This window comes from Argentina silus (genome assembly GCF_951799395.1).
Source record: "Argentina silus genome assembly, chromosome: 18".
In the NCBI taxonomy this organism is placed as follows: Eukaryota; Metazoa; Chordata; class Actinopteri; order Argentiniformes; family Argentinidae; genus Argentina; species Argentina silus.
This window is the reverse complement of record NC_139672.1, coordinates 14,867,088-14,885,626: the sequence shown is the minus strand read 5'-3', so window position 1 is coordinate 14,885,626 and position 18,539 is coordinate 14,867,088. Positions and strand designations below refer to the sequence as shown.

General features: G+C 45.9%; 4 protein-coding genes across 4 annotated transcripts; 3 read left to right on the top strand and 1 right to left on the bottom strand.

The window, feature by feature from the left end:
• Positions 1-547: 547 nt before the first annotated feature.
• Positions 548-4,341, bottom strand: toe1 (target of EGR1, exonuclease). The gene is made up of 7 exons (XM_083689590.1): positions 3,851-4,341; positions 3,552-3,592; positions 3,247-3,343; positions 2,977-3,135; positions 2,583-2,842; positions 1,911-2,091; positions 548-1,631 (listed from the first exon to the last, which is right to left on the bottom strand). The coding sequence occupies exons 1-7, from the start codon at positions 3,962-3,964 to the stop codon at positions 840-842; spliced, it is 1,644 nt and encodes a 547-aa protein (XP_083545716.1). The 5' UTR covers positions 3,965-4,341; the 3' UTR covers positions 548-839.
• Positions 4,342-4,546: 205 nt separating this feature from the next.
• On the top strand, positions 4,547-7,354 carry LOC310819402 (THAP domain-containing protein 1). The gene is made up of 4 exons (XM_083690684.1): positions 4,547-4,945; positions 5,123-5,279; positions 5,477-5,652; positions 5,857-7,354. The coding sequence occupies exons 1-4, from the start codon at positions 4,796-4,798 to the stop codon at positions 6,235-6,237; spliced, it is 864 nt and encodes a 287-aa protein (XP_083546810.1). The 5' UTR covers positions 4,547-4,795; the 3' UTR covers positions 6,238-7,354.
• A 1,944-nt stretch (positions 7,355-9,298) lies between these two features.
• Positions 9,299-10,783, top strand: selenop2 (selenoprotein P2; the record flags this gene model as incomplete). The annotated part of the gene is made up of 4 exons (XM_083690654.1): positions 9,299-9,528; positions 9,746-9,958; positions 10,416-10,524; positions 10,733-10,783. The coding sequence occupies 4 exons, from the start codon at positions 9,299-9,301 to the stop codon at positions 10,739-10,741; spliced, it is 561 nt and encodes a 186-aa protein (XP_083546780.1). The 3' UTR covers positions 10,742-10,783.
• Positions 10,784-10,894: 111 nt separating this feature from the next.
• On the top strand, positions 10,895-18,217 carry elovl8a (ELOVL fatty acid elongase 8a; the record flags this gene model as incomplete). The annotated part of the gene is given in 9 exon segments (XM_083689609.1): positions 10,895-10,998; positions 13,808-13,927; positions 13,929-13,971; positions 16,309-16,341; positions 16,345-16,389; positions 16,808-16,864; positions 17,857-17,897; positions 18,084-18,159; positions 18,161-18,217. Coding segments are annotated over 9 exon segments (576 nt in total).
• Positions 18,218-18,539: the final 322 nt, after the last annotated feature.

Genomic DNA, 18,539 nt, shown 5'->3' with positions numbered 1-18,539 from the left:
TACTTTGTACAGTATTTTCTTAATTCATTGTCCCTCTGTTATAGGTTGTGTTGTGAATTTCCATCAGTATGTAACAGAACTTGTTGCATCCAAAGTTCAGACTGCTTAGGATGACTTCTTCCCCAAATCTGGACTAAGTTTTAACCTTTTTTTTTTTTTTTAAACATTGTTGATGACAGAACGTGTGTATGTATCCCCAATCGCTTTATAATAAATGTGTAACTTTTGCTTCCTGTGTTCATCTCTGTGTCCCTATGAACCTAGCTGTTTTACACCTGACCTGGTATCTTAAAACTTTAATCTAGATCAGAATGATTCAGATTATCTTTCACTATCCTGGATCAAATCCATCTGTCAGATTTGTTGTATCATAGGGGATTATTACAGGGCTATCATTCTGATCCAGATTACAAGTTTTTTAATTCTGGGCCCTGATGATGGTGACTGTATTGCTCACTGCACTTGAGAAAACCCTTGACTTCATGGTATATAAAGCCAGTTCATTTGCTTTGGTTTTCAAGACATAAGATAATCATACACACGTACATAACCAACACAAATATATTTTATTGAAATGTCATACTGTACAAAAAAGTACTGTATCAAATGACTTATAATCCACAAACATCTAAAAAAAACAACCCAAAAAGATAAAACCTCAACATACAGTTTAACCCTAATCACATTATCTTAGCTGTACGCTGCTGGCCTGGTTAGGCAGCCACCAGAGCTGTGTGTAACAGTGTTGGAGAGAGAGGAGACTGAAAAGTAATCACCCGAGCCGGCTACAGTACGATCTGGGTCTGCATTTCATAAAGAGAGCCCCATGGTTCCCCCGTCTACACCGCCCCCTCCGCGCCACTGCTGCCTGCCTTGTTGGACAGGCCCTTCCCCCACACCAGGTCCATCTTGTGGACGTGAGCCTTGGAGGACTTGGAGAAGGTGCTCTTGGCGATGTGGAGCGGGACCGCCTTCCCGCTGAGGTACACCTTGTTGAGGCAGTCCGGCAGCCAGGGGGCCTCTTCCGTCCTCTCCGCCAGAGTGCTGGCGAAGGAGAAGATGTACCCCGTCATGAAGGCGTCGAACCCCGCCCGGTGGGTGCCGCCCTCCATCTTTTTCTTCTTCTTGGCGTCTGCCTTGGCGACGGTGGCGGGTGTGGTCGCGGCGTCGCCGGCCGGGGGTGCGGTCCCGGTCTGCGGGGTCTGAGGGTCAGGGGTCACCCCGTCTACAGACATAGCCTGAGGCTCAGAGACGGACGCGGAGATTCCGTTCCCCTCGACTTTTGCTTTATCTGTATTCATTTGGACATCATCCCCATGCTCCCCCTGATCCGGAGCCCCATTCCCCTGCTTTGTCACTGGGAGAGGCTTGGTCTCGTTCTGGGTCTGGGTCTGGGCCTGTTCTCCCTCCTCTGGGTCCAGATCCATATGGGGCTTCTTGTTCTGGGGGGCACCCTCGAAGTCAACCTCCCCTGTCTCCTCCTCCTGTCCGTCCTTCCTGTTCTTATTCTTATTCCTCTTCTTCCTCTTCTTCTTCTTCTTGTCCTCCGTGCTCTTCTCGTCCTGTTTGATGATGAGGTCGGTGTCATGTGACTGGGGACACTGTGATCCGTTGGGGCACCAACCGTACGCCTGGAGAACACAGAAGAAGACAGGGCCGATAGATCAGATTGATTACTTTAGTCTGGTGATGCGTAACATTGTATTGTTCTCTATCTGGTTTTAAGGTGTGATGTCATATATATATATATATATATATATATATTTATTTATTTATTTTTATACCAGTGCTGCCGGATGTTTCTACCACAGACAGCTCTTAAGAATCTCTGGACCTACGCCCTGGCCTACTCATTTACAAGCATTTATGTTCTGTTTTTGTTTCCAGACGTAGAGATTTGGACGACTTACAGAGAAGCGCTGGCAGACGTCCAGCTCTTCTCCATCTGGGCTGGACTCGGCCAGACAGGGCCTGTAGTCCACGTAGTTGGACATGTGACCCGAGTAGTTACAGAACTCCAGGAACAGTCGTGTCCCACCAGAACCACCACCGTCACCAGCTTCTTCCTGGGACCGGCTGTTGTCCAGCTTACTGGGAGGGACCAGGGAGAACAGGACAATTAATGATTTCAAACTACAACAGAGTTAAATGATTAATTGAATTCTGAATTTATTTTTGGGATAATTAAAAGTGGTCATCTGCTCCAGCTGGAGAAATCAGTAGACACATTAAAAATTCAGAAAAACCCCCCACAAAAAAAAGCCTGAAGGCTTATTTCCATTGTGGACTTACTTTAGATTAACAACTGTATTATTACAAATGTAATATAATATAATATAATATATGCCAATTAGCTGACGCTTTTATCCAAAGCAACTTACATTGCAGTGAGTGCATCCATTTCAGTATATATGGTCCCAGCAGGAATCAAACCCACAACCTAAGCGTTGTTAGCGCCGTGCTCTACCAACTGAGCCACAGAGGACCAGGTGGGTCAGTAGTACAGTAGTACTGAACTGATATACTACCGACCCGCTACGTGAGTGGAGGAGTTGAATATGTACTATGTTTAGTACACCAACCATTTCTTGTAGGCGTACTCCAGGTAGGAGGCAGCGAAGCGAAGCTGATACTCTGTGGCGTACTTGGTGTCGTATATGCCAGCGGGGAACATCTGGGACAGGTCGGCTGTGAAGGTGCCCAGCTTCTCGGGGAGGTGGGCATAGAAGCACTGGTATAGAAACACCATGTCGATCAGGCCGTTGTGAAGCACCAGGGGCTTACGGGCACGCAGGAGCTCCGTAAACAGGGTCCGCATGTTGAAGCCCTGGGCATTGCTTCCCTGGAGAACAGACAGAGTGTGAGTGTGAGTGTGAGTGTGTGTGTGTGTGTCCACACATTTGAAGGAGGGAGTGTGTGTGTGTGTGTCTGACTGTGTGTGTGTGTGTGTGTGTCTGACTGTGTGTGTGTTCTCACCTTGTCATTGCCCTTGTAGTAAGAGACCCCCTGAGCGTATTGCTTGTTGAAGTCAAAGCCATGCTGCACCAGGAACTGCACTGACTGAGGCTCGATCACGTACTCCTCGGAGCAGAGCAACGTCAGGTTGTACACCTGCACCATGTACGTATCCGCTTCCTGAAAAACCACAGGGAAATCCATCAACTCATTCAATCAGCTCACGAGAGTCGATGTGATGGTCAAGCTGTGAGAATGTCGAAGTATATGCAGAGGTTGGACGGGGAATACCTTGTTGTCAAGTTTCTTATAGCAGGCGAAGCCCAGGGACAGGACTGAACGTGTCCGAGCTGCATTGCATATGGCTTTATAACGTTCCTCGATGCATCTGGGAGTGATATCATAAACACATCCAATGATCACTAGACATACACTTGTGATTGACACCTGAGATGTATAAAGCAAAGGACACTACAGTACATTCACAGAGCTGAAGTGACAGCCATTTCAATCAAGTTCAGGTTCCGAAGGGTAACAATTGATATTTAGACATTTCTGATTCAACTGGCAATAAATAAATAGCATCCAGGACTCACTCTGCCAGCAAAGCCTTCCGGGCTCCGAGACCACTCAACTCCTGAAACACAACAGGCACCAAATATGATCAGTACAGGCAGGTTTAGGCTACTACAGTACATCCACATCTTAAAAAGTCGTTTTTTAAGGTAATAGCAATGGCAATAACAAAACTTTTGTTCCAGTCACGTCCTAACACACCTGATTCACCTGGTCTTTGGCTCGGTAAAGGTTAATCAGTTGTGTTAGTGTTGGGGGTGGAAAAGGCCCGGCTACGCTGCCTCCGCAGGGCCAAGGTTTAAGAACATCGTGTACTCACGGTATCCAGTGCGATGAAGGAGGACGTTTGGATTGCAAGGACCATGGCAGGCCACAGCTCTTTAAAGTTGTCATTCTGCACATCAATGACCGGCACAACCATTGACGACGTCATATCTAGCAGATCGTTATGGATTGGAGTACAGTAGCAAACAGTGCAGTGCTTAAACTTCACAGAATGAGGAGCTAAGTTTTGCAGGACATTGGTGGCTGACTACCCAAATATTGAACCTCAAATGTATAAGTATAAGCAATGCACTATTCTTCGCATATGTCAGACTAACCTGATCCCTTTTCACTACGTAAGCTGGCTCTTTATTAAGGGGGAAATATGAAACTATTGGTCATTCATCGTAGGAGTCCATGCGTGCAGCTACTGACAACACTGTAAACATTCCAACGTGCTCTGCTTCGGGTCCTCTGACGTTACGTCACCGACGCATAAAGGACCTCACTGGGTGTTGATAGTGTTGCATGTCTAGAAATATAATACACATTTGTCTGTACCTCTCTGTAATGCTCTCTTCGGTTAGCCAATTCATGTAATTAAACATTGTTGGTAATTTGTATAATGTCTGTCCAAATAGTTGGTGATATTTCCCTGTTGAATACATATTTTCGGGAGGCGGTTGTGGTGGGCAGATCGTACTCATGACATCAGCACACCCAACCGTTGAGGGCAAGGGGCCATTTTGGCTCAAACAAAGTCGGAATTTCATTTCTTTGCAATTTGATAATGTTTTAACTTAAAACTAGCGAAACATATTTGGAAGCGACTGGGGTGCGATAGAATATCTTCCCATGAGTTTATTTTCCAACCTAGGTGACATTTCATTTAGTTTTGATTCGTTAGAGAAAGTGGAAAGTTGTGCTTGCCACAGCAGCCCCTGATAGCTGAGCTCTGCTGAGTAGTTGCAGCTAGCTCGCTACATTTAGCAGGATTAGAATGGGTGGGTGCTCCGCTCCTAATTGCTCGAACTCAACAACTATTGGGAAACAACTATTTCGTTTCCCAAAAGATCCCGTACGCAAGAGGAAATGGGTTGTAAACTGCCGGCGTGATTTTGTACCAACTCCTCATTCCAGACTGTGCCAGGCAAGTTTGTTAATCAGCTCCCAGAAAACATGTTTACATGTTGTCATGTGTTGTTGTTTGTCAACAATCGGAAGTTAAATTAAATTGGGTGTAATAAATATGCAATCAATTCCCGTTGCATGTCAGATCGAAAAGCTATGTGAATGAATCCTGCTCATTCTGTCTCCTCTCGTTCAGGACCATTTTGAGCAGAGTCAGTTTGAGGAGATCGCGAGGTCACCAGCAGGGGGAAAGAAGCTGAAGCCAAATGCTATTCCCACTCTGTTCAACGTGCGAGACCCACCCTATCCCATTGCCACCCCCCAGATATTGCTTCCACTGAAAGCAGAGCCTGGTTAGTAACCAAACAAACCTTTTGTGTTTTATTTCAACAATGATGCCATAATAGTACATGCTGGGTTGTGCTTGAATACAGAATGATTTGTTGTTTGAGGTGATGTAAATGAATGCGGATTGCAGTAATGGATTAAGTTGTGTGTCTTGTCTGTGTGTCTGTGATGAATAGTTGTGTTTATGTTCGTTCTGTCTTAGTGGAGAGGGACCTGAACGTCGGGGACCACGGCTACGCGCGGAGGCAGCCCCTGCTGGGCATGGAGGACGGGGACGTGGACGTAGACAAGGAGGATGAGCGCCCGTGTACACAGTGTCAGTGCTACAAGAAACAGCTGGAGCAGGAGATGCAACACACAGCCAGACTTCAGAAAGAGGTGCGTTGGTATATCACACAAACACACACACACACACACACACACACGCACACACTTTTTTTGCCTCATCATTCCCTGTGCAGTTCGATACAAAAAACAAGAATACTGTCTCTAGTCTAGTCCTGTGTTGTTGTTTTTTCTCCACAAAATGCAAATTTTGTCTTAAAATAACACCTGACCGTGTCTGCTGTCTCTCTCGTGCAGGCGGAGGAGATGAAGAAGCGGCTCTACAAACTGGACAAGATCGAGAAGGGCCTCCAGAACTTTCTATACGAGGACCAGATCCGGGCCCTGTCCCTGACCAAGCGCTCGCGGAGGGCCGTGTGGTCCCCGGAGACGGTCCTCAAGGCCCGCAAGATCCGCTGCGCGGTGGGCACCAAGGGCTACGAGTTCCTCCGGGAGATCGGCTACCCCCTGCCCTCCTACAGGACGTTGTGTAACCGCCTGGAGACCAAGATCATGGTGGCCACGGCCATGAGCTGTGAGGAGCTGGCGGAGCTGGGACTGGGCATCATGACCACGTGTGACAGCCCCGAGGGGGACGGAGAGCACGAAGAAGAGGAGCTCATCGGAGTGATGTCGTGATAGATGGAGCTTCCCTGACAGGCCCATGTTTAGGTTGGAATGTGTGTTTCAGTTTGGGATGACACACAGCGGGTGGAAGGACAATACATGGCCCAGAGACAGTTATTACCACGAAGGAAACAACATATGAAGGAGGTGTGGAAGTGTGGGATCATAGGGACGTTGGGGGTTGGGGTTGGTGTTCTTTGCTCTGGAGTTAGTTTATAATATCTCCCAGGATGGGTCCCTCACAGTATGCTGAAGGTTCTAGAATACGGTGCTTGTTTTATGAATGAAACCTAAGCTTCCTCAAAACAATGAAGAGCAGCAGTCATCTGCCTTGTGCTTGTGAGGCACAGCAAGATGTGGTAGTTATACAACACCAATACAATTTCCGCCACTGCAATTCAGAGCTGCTTGGTCGTCGTTTCAAAGCTGATATATTATATGATATTTGCTGTTCTGCAATATACCTCCTTTTTTTTTCTCTTTCAGCAGAGAATGCTTTACTAATGCAAGGGAACTGAAGAGCTCGAGACACCGTTTGCAGGTTTTTTGAGTTGCCCGTGTTGTCCACTTGGAAATATACAAAAGCAGATGACTTTAATATCTAATCAATTGTGGTGCAAATAGTTCAGTGGGGTTTGGAAAGGTCAGCATAGCCTTTTGCAGTGTTCTCCCCAGAATTACTCAAGCCAAAAATGCGCAAAACACACGTTAAAACACACGCTAAAACGCTGAATTCACATCACTTTCGTTTTTTAACAACGATGTCGTTGGCGATCAAAGATTACTCTTATCATTACCAAGTATATCGTTTCATTTGCCTTGAAATGTTTACATCGTGGCACCGCAAAGTTCACAGCGTGGCGCATCCTATGGGGAGAACCCTGCTCTTGGAATCCTGTGTTGCTCCCCACTGCTATATGTTGGGCTTAGTGAATTATGAATTCCAGAGCTATTGAGTTATATCCATAGACGGTATGAAACAGATGCCAGAATGTGCAGAAGCCCCCCCTAGTAGGAGGAACAGTTAGCTTTAGTTGTAGACCACACACTGAAGGTGCACTAGAAGGGGACCTAGCTGGCCACCTCCTGTCAAGCGTACCCCGTACAAAACAACGGTACTGTTTGAAAGAATAAAGAATTCTATGGAAAAGTAAGTGTGGTTTATTTTTGGTGTGATCAAGCATCCACCGTTTAAGGATTTGATAGTAGCCAAGATGGCTGAGGAAGTGGGCAGTGAGTGGGTCATCGCTTTCACTGGAGAATGCATTTACATTTACATTTACATTTACATTTACATTTACATTTCTGGCATTTAGCAGATGCCTTTATCCAAAGCAACTGACAAGAAATACATTTGAATGCCTTGGGAAGACTGAGGTGCATATTTGGGAATCTTAACTGTCCCTCCTAAAGGCCTCTTCATCCCCACTACCCCCCTGTGCAAGTGTGTGTGTGTATATGTATGTGTGTGTGTGTGTGTGTGTGTATATGTATATATATATATATATATATATATTGACATATTGTATTAGACAAAGAGAAAAATATGCACATCTAAATGATCAGGTGCAGGACAGAAGAACATGTCAAAGGAAAAAGGAATGTCCGCAACTCTGGAACGCTCCCATGGAGATTGAATTCAGACGCACAAACGGACACTGTTTTGATCCGAGTTGCATCTTTGTTTCCTTTGTGTAAGGCCGTCTGGTGATTAACATTGGTGTGTACGACGCTCCTGGGTGGAATGTGACCAGTCCAGAGAACCTACAGTACGCTCCTGTTCGTTTACTTTGCCCTGTACTTTGACCCAGCCTCAATCATTCAGGGGAGAAAGACCAACACTGTTTGTGTGCTGAGATTATTGAGAACATGCTTGTCGTAAAACAACAAGGTATTCGTTTCAAGTATTCGTTTGAGTTGAGATTGAGGCTGAAGGGAGTCTGTTGAGTGTGAATATACAGTTATTTGTGTCGTGTGGACATGCTGTGGAGAAGACAGGACAACTAGACAAGTGGTCAGAGGGAATCAGTAGAATGAGTTATTATTGATTATGGTGAATGATCGAAATGATTTATGATTTATGAATGATTCTGTCGACCTGCCATCCTTAGGGACATGGGCTGGTTGGCCACACGTTTGTTTTTCAACCCTGACCCACGTAGTAAACCTTACTCTACTGTGATCAATGACGCCCCTTGACACAATATAAACAAGGCGGCCTTCTCAAGTCTTTGGTTGGAGGTTACTTTAGCACACGTGTTTGATACCGTTCCTCATTCCATTCCATGCATTACAATGAGCCCGTCCTCCGATTTCTACCTCCCCTGATATATAACACAGGTGATTTAGGAGGAATTAGTTTATTTTTTAGGAGGAATTAGTTTTCACTGCTTCAAACTTGCCCACATTATTGTACAACCAAATATTAACCAGAGGCACACAGCGACAGATGGCGAACTAAAAGTGAATGTTTTTGGCTTAGTACGAACCACCTACTCACTTTATTGATCAGATGAGCAGGAGATGTTCCCTTCCCCCAGGCCATTGAGTTGTTTACCCAACCCCTTAACCCCCTGACAGATTGGCTCATCCATTTGTTTTTTGGGGGCTGTGCTTAGCTGAAATGAGGGCTTAAAAACAGCAGAAACCATGTCAGTGTCAAGCAGAAAGGAGGCCAACCCTGGACAGAGAGGTTAGTGATACCAGTTATCATTTATAATCATTACAGCACATGGGATGAATTTTTAGATAATTTTCAATAATTTCATAATGTATATCATGTGGCATTCATGTGCTCCTAAGTAGAGATCAGGGGAGGCTAGTGGAGGTAGAAATCGGAGGACGGGCTCATTCTAATGCATGGAACGGAATGAGGAACGGTATCAAACATTCTGTGCATTACAATGAGCCTGTCCTCAGATTTCTACCTCCACCAGCCTCCTTTTAATTTGGAACGAACTGTTGATACGATGGATGGAAGATGACCGTTCTGCTCTCTCCCGCTCCTGATCTGGGTGTGTTTTAGGTTGAGGATTGGAGGAGACCTACAGTGGCCCCGTAAACGAGAGGAGACATGCAGGGTCTCTGGACTCTGTGTCTGTCTGCTCTTCTGCCAGGGCTGTTATGGGCTTCCCCTCTGGTTGTGAAGGGGGAGGACAGCAACAGCACCTCCTGGATCTGCAAGCCTGCGCCACACTGGGAGATCAAAGGACTCGGAGCCCCGATGACGGCGCTCATGGGAAATGTAGTTGTCGTGGCTCTGCTGAAAGCCAGCTGACACTTCTGTCTCACACAGGCCACCAAGTAAGAGAAAGAATGAACAGTGCCACCTAGTGGTCAGTGGAATATTCTAAACTGTCCGAAAATATATATAATAAAAGAAATTACAATATCAGTGGAATATCGAAAATGTTAATTTGTTCTATTTCTAATCTAAGCGTCAAAATTCTATTGTACAGAAGAGAGAGAGAGAAAAACAGCATGTTGACATGTTGGCTTAATAATCCATGTCTCTGAGCAGAATCGGAGGCCTGCGTGACAGACTGCTCCGCAGCAACCTGACGGACGTGTCCTACCTCATCGTGAACGAGCGCGAGGCCAAGTCCAGAGCCATGTACTGGGAGCTGAAGAGGAGAGCGCCCCCTGGTGTCCCTGTGTACCAGCAGGCCCCGCTACAGGACGACGTCTGGGAGGCCCTGGATGGAGACAAGGATGACTTCCTAGTATACGACAGGTAGGAAGGAGGGAGGGTGGATGCTAAGTGGGATGCTTGGGAAGGCCGACTCTGACGTTGGTCACCCCATTGAACCTGAGGTTGAAAACGTTTAGGGTTAGGGATATAGGTAAGGGTTAAGGTTAGGGTGTAGGGTAAATAAAGTCTAGGGTTTAGGGTAGGGTCGTCCCAAGGATCCCACTTAGCATCTAGGGGAAGGACAGGGGACTCAGAATTCTGTCACTATTCTCAGAATTATACATATTACACATTGGTGCATACAAAGCCTGTCAGGTTTAAAGAACTAATGGAAATGTATTTTCTGGACTGATCTCTTTCATTTATTGTGGTGACTTCTCATTGATTTGACCATGTATCTTTCTCCCTTTCCCCCTCTCTTACTCCCCAATCTCCTCCTCTCCTCCTCTCCTTTTCCCTCTCCTCTCCTCTCCTCTCCTCTCCTCTCTTCCCCTCCTAGATGTGGGCGCCTGACATTCCACATAGTTCTTCCCTACAGCTTCCTCAACAACCCCTACATAGAGGCAGCCATCAGAGCCACTTACCACAGGGACATCTGTAACTGCACGGTGTGTCACACGCACACACACACACACACACACACACACACACACACACACACACACACACACCACCTATCACAAGGACATATGTAACTGCACACAGTGACTACACACACACACACACACACACACTCACTCATACAATAGATGTACATAGAGTGGATCTGACCTATAATCTCCTCCATGTACGCGTCTGCTGTGTTTTCTTTAACAGGTGGGCTAAAACTCCACCCTGTCAGCTGGACTGAACAGCACCCAGGTCCAGGAGACTCTGAGCACAGGGGTGAGTGTTAACACAACAGGCAGCATAGAGAAGACTACACTACCCACAGTCCTCACCGACCTGGCTCCAAGTGAAGGAGAGTCAGCAGATGCCATGTTGCCTGAGGATGGCAAAGCGTACATCTTCACCATCATCATCATCATCATCATCAGCATCAGCATCACCAGCATCAGCATCACAACAGCCAAAACCATGGGGTAGAGGCACAACTACAGGACTCCAATTAATATCATTTGTAGTTTGTTACCACAAGTTAGCATAGCATGTCATGATAACAGTTATGGTGGCTTGTACCAGTGACTAATTGCCACCAATGTCTAATCTATAAAGATGATTTCCTATATCTGGATAAACTGTTGATTGAACCTGGAAATATGAGCCAACTTCACAGTTAGTTCTACTGGACCGTAGGCTCTGGATAGACGCAGTGTCTCCCTCTACAGGTGGTTGGGTGACAGCGCGGTCCTCCTCTTCTTCTGCAGTTTATGAAGTCTGCAGTTCAAACCTCAGTCAGGTGTCTGCGGATGGATGTTCTGTGGAGGAGAGATGGACTGACAGTCACCTTAACTCACGCAGGGAAGAGTAGGACCTTCAAGGGTTACATGAGTCTCCAAGGTTGTGTGCCAGACTATTTACGAACGTGTACATCAGTGGAGGCTGCTGGAGGTAGAAATCGGAGGACGGTGTCATTCATTGTAATGCACGGAATGGTCCTCCGATTTCTACCTCCACCAGCCTCCACTGGTCTGAATGCACTGTGACATGTTATGTGCTATGAATGTAATAAAGAGATTAGACCAATAGTTTGTTTGGTCTTTCTCCTTGTGTTACACTTGAGCCCCAAGCATTGAAATAAATTCTGAGGACATTTTCATATAAGTCGTGGATGCTGTGAGGGGACTGAATAGAGTATTAGCATAGCAGCAAATACCGTTGACCTACAGTGAAGCTACACAAACACTCAGTTCTGTCCTATTTAACCTGAGAAAGGCATGAATTATGAATAGGCGAGGCCAGGTCAGTTATTTCACCTCCTGCACGCAAATTATAGTGATTTAGATTATCAATGAGGTTTATGATTTTAGAATTATCCGTATTCTGCTGTTGCTGTGTAGACATATTCATAAACATATTCATCATTCTTTATGCATATATTTCCTGTTTCCAAGGCTCCTATAGCCTATTAAAAGCCATGCCACACCACACGCCCACAGCAGGTGGGTTACTTTATAGGAGCCAAATTAACCCCCAAAAGCTGTGTTCTCTGAGCTCTAACTAGCTCCAACTGGCCCTATTAATACTTCCGGTCTCGCTTTTCGCCGTATTCGCGTCTTCAAAATAAAAGTGTGAGTTAAAACATGACTGGAAAGTGATGGGATCACGATATCCCTTTCTCCAATCCATTTCCAAATACCTCCTTCCGTTCCTTACCACCACAATCAGTTCTTCTCTCTATCCACAGAATCTGTCCCAGCCGTCTTTAAGACAGCCAGAGTTAAGCCTCTTCTCAAGAAACCAACTCTTGACCCGTCTGCTGTCCAAAACTACAGACCGGTATCTCTTCTCTCCTTCTTACCTAAAACCCTTGAACGTGCTGTCTCTAACCAACTGTCCAAACTGTCCATGAAAATCATGTTCAGCCTTTGATTTTTTTTTGTGTACCGTCCATAATGTGTTCCCTACGCAATTCAGAGGTGGCGCCTTTAGCTGTTACAGTAAAGGGTCAATAATTGTTCGTATGACATCGCTCATGGTTGACACTCAGTTGATATGGATACTAAAAGTGTTGTACAGTGGTAGTGAAAATCATATTTAGCCTTGGAAAATATTTTGCGTACAGTCCATTATGTGTCCGCTATACAGTGCAGCAAGGTTAAAGAAGAATTGCGAACCCTTAAAAACACAAATAACACATTGAGATGATTAAATGTTTATTCCCAGTTATAGTTACATATAATTTGTGGTTCCTTTATCCATATTTAGTATTTCTAAATGCTTCAACAAATTCAACGTGGGCGCTTTCATTTTGAATACATCTTCATTTACATAAAATTTGCATTGACCGGAAGTATGTGGGCGGAGTTCCAGTATTGGAGCTCAGAGAACAGAGAAACCGCGGAGGAGGAATTCAACTACAGTAGTTTGATTTAAATCTGATGGCATGGTGTTAAAACATCACCAGGGTTCATAATGGTTGTATATTTTAGTGGGCTCAAAGTAAGTGTTGTTCATCATGCCCTGTAGTCTGTTATTGTCATTTATTATAGTTTGTTTTATTGACATGTTATAGCCTATGTTTTGTTATTTGTATCTTATTTTTGACTTTCATTATAGTGCAACACCTACAATGTTAGTTGAACGTTTTATATAAGCCTGTGTATTTTTTCTTTGAATCAGTATCGGTCGCCTAATTGTAGCCCGTTGTAATAGTAGTAACCGATCTCTTCGGTGTCTAAGGTCAGGTTGAATAAGTGTGGTTATGGAGGGGATTTTCTTAATCCTCTTGGCTCTAGAAGATAAACTACTATTACGCTTATCCAGCAGGCCAAACAAAATGCAGGCATAGGTCACTCTTCGGTCAGCGCATCATTTGTAGTCAGAGCGTTTTGTAATTTTGCGTCCCCCCTCTTACAGCTTTTGCACGTTAGGTGGCAGCACTTTCTCGCCCATAGAAATGTCTGTCTTTGTGGCAAATGAAGTGGAGAACTTTTGCGGTTGCAAATAGGGAGACATTGTGGTTCGTCCACCATTTTTAATACTCAGCAACTCTTTTGTACATTCTGATTTCACAATATCGTTCACTCGGTACACAAATGGCCACAACGTGGCAGAAGATCCAAATCTTCTCCCAATGGATTCTAAGGTAATTATTTATATCCATCACTGTATAATTCACTCAAGCTCTAACTGTTATACACAAATAATATATATATACATTGAAGTACACAAAACCTACTCGTAATCAAATATTCTTGAATGATATGACAACCAACGAATTGGTTGACTGCTGGTCTACTCCCCTTTGCCAATCACATGCATCTTCCTGTGCTACCTGCTCCTCATATGGGCGGGGCCTAAGCTGATGGAACACAGGCAGCCAATCAACCTCAAGTCTGTCCTCATCGTCTAAATTCACCATGGTCTACCTGTCCGCCTGCGTGATCTATGAGGTTCTGAGACATGGTCTGTCTGTCCGCCTGCATGATCTATGAGGTTCTGAGACATGGTCTACCTGTCCGCCTGCATGATCTATGAGGTTCTGAGACATGGTCTGTCTGTCCGCCTGCATGATCTATGAGGTTCTGAGACATGGTCTACCTGTCCGCCTGCATGATCTATGAGGTTCTGAGACATGGTCTACCTGTCCCCCTACATCAGGGGCCTCAAACTCGCGGCCCGCGGGACTATATTTTGTGCCCCCCTTCTTGACATGAAAGTTTAGTGTTCGTGCGGCCCGCGCGTTTTTCTCACACGCGCCTTTTCGCCGAGTCGTTGCCCTGGGCGACCATAGCTCAGGCTCGCGACAGCTTCCGGTGGTGTTCGTTGACAAGTTAGCCAACGCGAATTAGCAACGTTAGCCACTTGGTTGAAACGTGATTCCGGAAATCTAGATCACTTTATTTATGAATGTGAAAGGTATAAACACCTGAGAGAGAACACGATTGATACATTTAATAATGATAAGAAAAACGAAGTGCTCAAAAAAGCTATGAACAATGATAAAGTTTTCAAAGTACAGGTCCAAACTTACTGATGAGCGTCTTCAAGCCGTACTTAGGGTCTCAGTTGCTTCCTCCCTCAAGACGAATGTGGCTCAGCTGTGTAAGAGGAAGCGTAGGTAAGAGAAGCCTATGTTCTGAATTGTTATTAATAAAGATTGAGAAGATTGGATCAGTTGTACTTTTTTTTGGAATACTTGAAACCCTTTTTTTGTGGAATACTTGATGCGGCCCAGCCTCACCCAGACTCTACCTCCAGCGGCCCCCAGGTAAGTGAGATGGTCTACCTGTCCCCCTACATGTCCTACGAGGTCCTGAGACATGGTCTACCTGTCCCCCTACATGTCCTACGAGGTCCTGAGACATGGTCTACCTGTCCCCCTACATGTCCTACGAGGTCCTGAGACATGGTCTACCTGTCCCCCTACATGTCCTACGAGGTCCTGAGACATGGTCTACCTGTCCCCCTACATGTCCTACGAGGTCCTGAGACATGGTCTACCTGTCCCCCTACATGTCCTACGAGGTCCTGAGACATGGTCTACCTGTCCCCCTACATGTCCTACGAGGTCCTGAGACATGGTCTACCTGTCCCCCTACATGTCCTACGAGGTCCTGAGACATGGTCTACCTGTCCCCCTACATGTCCTACGAGGTCCTGAGACATGGTCTACCTGTCCCCCTACATGTCCTACGAGGTCCTGAGACATGGTCTACCTGTCCCCCTACATGTCCTACGAGGTCCTGAGACATGGTCTACCTGTCCCCCTACATGTCCTACGAGGTCCTGAGACATGGTCTACCTGTCCCCCTACATGTCCTACGAGGTCCTGAGACATGGTCCACCTGTCCCCCTACATGTCCTACGAGGTCCTGAGACATGGTCCACCTGTCCCCCTACATGTTCTACGAGGTCCTGAGACTTGGTCTACCTGTCCCCCTACATGTTCTACGAGGTCCTGAGACATGGTCTACCTGTCCCCCTACATGTCCTACGAGGTCCTGAGACATGGTCTACCTGTCCCCCTACATGTCCTACGAGGTCCTGAGACATGGTCTACCTGTCCCCCTACATGTTCTACGAGGTCCTGAGACATGGTCTACCTAAGACAGACTGGACAACTCCCTTGGCTTTTCCATTGACTTTTATTACCCATAAATGTAATATTGTCTTTCACTGAGTGCCACCCAGTGAAAGGTTAGCTTAAGCAGAAATATATACAGTATATAAATACAGCTTATTATTATACTGTATTATTCATGTTGTAAACAGAAGCCGACAGTCTGGTGTCTGTCATCATCTTTCAGTTATTCTCAGATTCTGTTCTTGTTGGATGTGCATACTCCAGAACTGGAATAACAATAACTATGTCAATATTTATGGTGCATATTATCTTCTTATAGCACTATATTAGAATTAGAATCAGAATCAGAATAAGAATTCTATTTGCACATACAGGAGATTGACTTGGTGAGGTTCAAAACATAAATATATCAAACATAGAAAACAATAGCAAATTTACAAAATAAAAAAAATAAAAAATAAAAAAGTCCCAGAGTCAGTGAGAGGCAGGGAGCTTGTTTGTGAGCCCCACTGGCATGGGGAAGAAACTGTTCAGGTGGCGCGAGGTTTTGGTCTTGATTGACCGGAACCTTTTGTTGGATGGACGTCTAGAGTGCACTTTACTAGTAACTTCATCTACTGAATATGTAATCAACGAGGAACAGTTAATAGGCTTGTCCTGTGAATATGAGTGTGTTTTTAATGCCTTCCTCTGTCTCTCCCAGTTCACAGCTTCCTCCTCGTTGGCCAACTACAGTTAGCTGTGTCAGCCGGTGGACTATGGTGATAACCCGCTGGCAACCACGGTAACTAAGTCTGCCTATTGTCATGGCAATACGCTGCTATTGTCTAATGGCAGTTATACAGCTAGTTAATGATCCTCTCTCGTAACAGTATGTCTGATCCAGCGGGGGCTGATGGAGGTAGACACCGGAGGAGGGGCTCATTGTAATGCATGGAATTGATACCATTCCTCTTTCCATTCCACGCATTACATTGAGCCCGTCCTCCGATTTCTGCCTCCACGCAGTTCTACAGTTAGTTAACGATCTTCTGACGACAGAGTACGTCTGATCCTTCCTTTCTCACTGATCAGTTCGTTAGGCTACGTTTTAATGAAACGTGTGAAACCGGTAAACTGGGGTATTACAGGAAAGACACTGGTGTCCATGTGAACAGACATAAGCCTACTGTTGAAATGTATCTGGTCTTTGTGGTCGACAGATGGCTGAAGTCTGCTGGTGGTTCTACTTCTCCAAAGTCATAGAACTCAGTGACGCAGTGAGTACATCCACAGGGGATTGAACCTTGGTTGTCTGCATGTTACAACGCTGTTTTAGCCTGCCAACTGGTGGGCCAGGGGTCAGGTACGTGCCGGGGGGGAGGGGGGGGGGGGCGTCAGGGTAAGGGCTGTCTCGTACACGTCACCAACAACTGAAATATGGTTTTGTTTATTGTTTACCTGTTAAATGAAACTGTGTGACCAAATGACAGACAACAGAAACTACCTTTAGAGGAAATCTCTTCTGGGAATAAACTGGGTGAATAGTACACGCTTTGTGTGTGTGTGTGTGTGTGTGTGTGTGTGTGTGTACGTGTGTACGTGTGTACGTGTGTGTGTGTGTGTGTGTGTGTGTGTGTGTTCTCCCCAGCCTCATAGGCCTGATCAACTCTCTCGTACACGTGGTAACGTGGTCCCTTTAACCCCTCCGCGTCTCCCAGTGCTCCCCACTAATTAACCCAGTCATCCAACTGGTCAATGGAAGACCAGTTAACAGCCTTAGTCCTGGGGGGAGGGGGGGGGGGGGGGGGGATAATGAGCATCAGAGCATTACTAACCCCTCCCCCCGAACCCCCCTAATAACCCTTCTATCCCCCCAACGCTCCTAACCCCCTTAACCCCTTCTAACCCGGGCTAACCCTGGGCCTTAGGTTACAGAGCCCATCTGGGAAGAGTGGATTACTGTTGTAACGAGACAATGGAAACGGCACCATATGTATTTAGCGTTAGTTCTGCTGACGCATAGCTGACTGGTTAGTCTGCTGATTAAGGCTCTGATTAGGTTTTTTTTTTTTTGTCTCTGTTTGAGGTTTTTGAAAGACCGCACAATCTTTCCGATCAGACATGGTATTATCTGCAGAGCCACATAAGGTGGAACCGAAGTATCTAAACTTTCTTGCTTTTAGTGATGGAAAGGGAAGGTAGAGCAGTTGGTTTGTTTAGGAGAGCGGTTGGTTTTCCTGACCCTCTTTGTCTTGTCCTCCTCCTCCAGCTCCAGTTCGTCCTGTTGACGGTCCACAGCTCCTACAACGTGTTCTCTTTTTTTTTTTTTATATATTTTTAGGGCATTTCTGCTTTATTGGGACAGAGACAGTAGAGATTGACAGGAATCATGGGTGAGAGAGAGGAGGGATGACATGCAAGACATGTCGAAGGTCGGAATCGAACCAGGAACCTTGCGATTACGTGGTAAGCGCATTAGTGTGCTACGCCACCAAGCGCCCCCTACAACGTGTTCTCTGGCTGTGACCTCCCTGACTCCATGAACGTGATGGTGTTCTCCTACGCCCCGCCCCCTCAGTCTCAGAGCCCTCTTCAGTAACTTCTACTACCAGAGCTACCTTGACCCATGACCCCGACTGGGGAAAAGAGGAGAGGCAATGATGGATGGATGGCCAGTTACGTATGTTGTTGACATGTGATACGTGTGTAAACCAAAGACGTTGTCTTTTTAAATGCTTGGTGTGTTGATGTTATGTTTTGGTGAAGCAGGTCTTTACTGAAGCTAAGTGACTCTTAAGTCTGTTTCTACCTCGTCTCTAGACTGTGTGAGGTAACGCACACACACAGGCACGCACACACACACACAGGCACGCACACACACGCACGCACGCACGCACACACACACACACACACACACACACACACACAGGCACGCACACACACACACACACA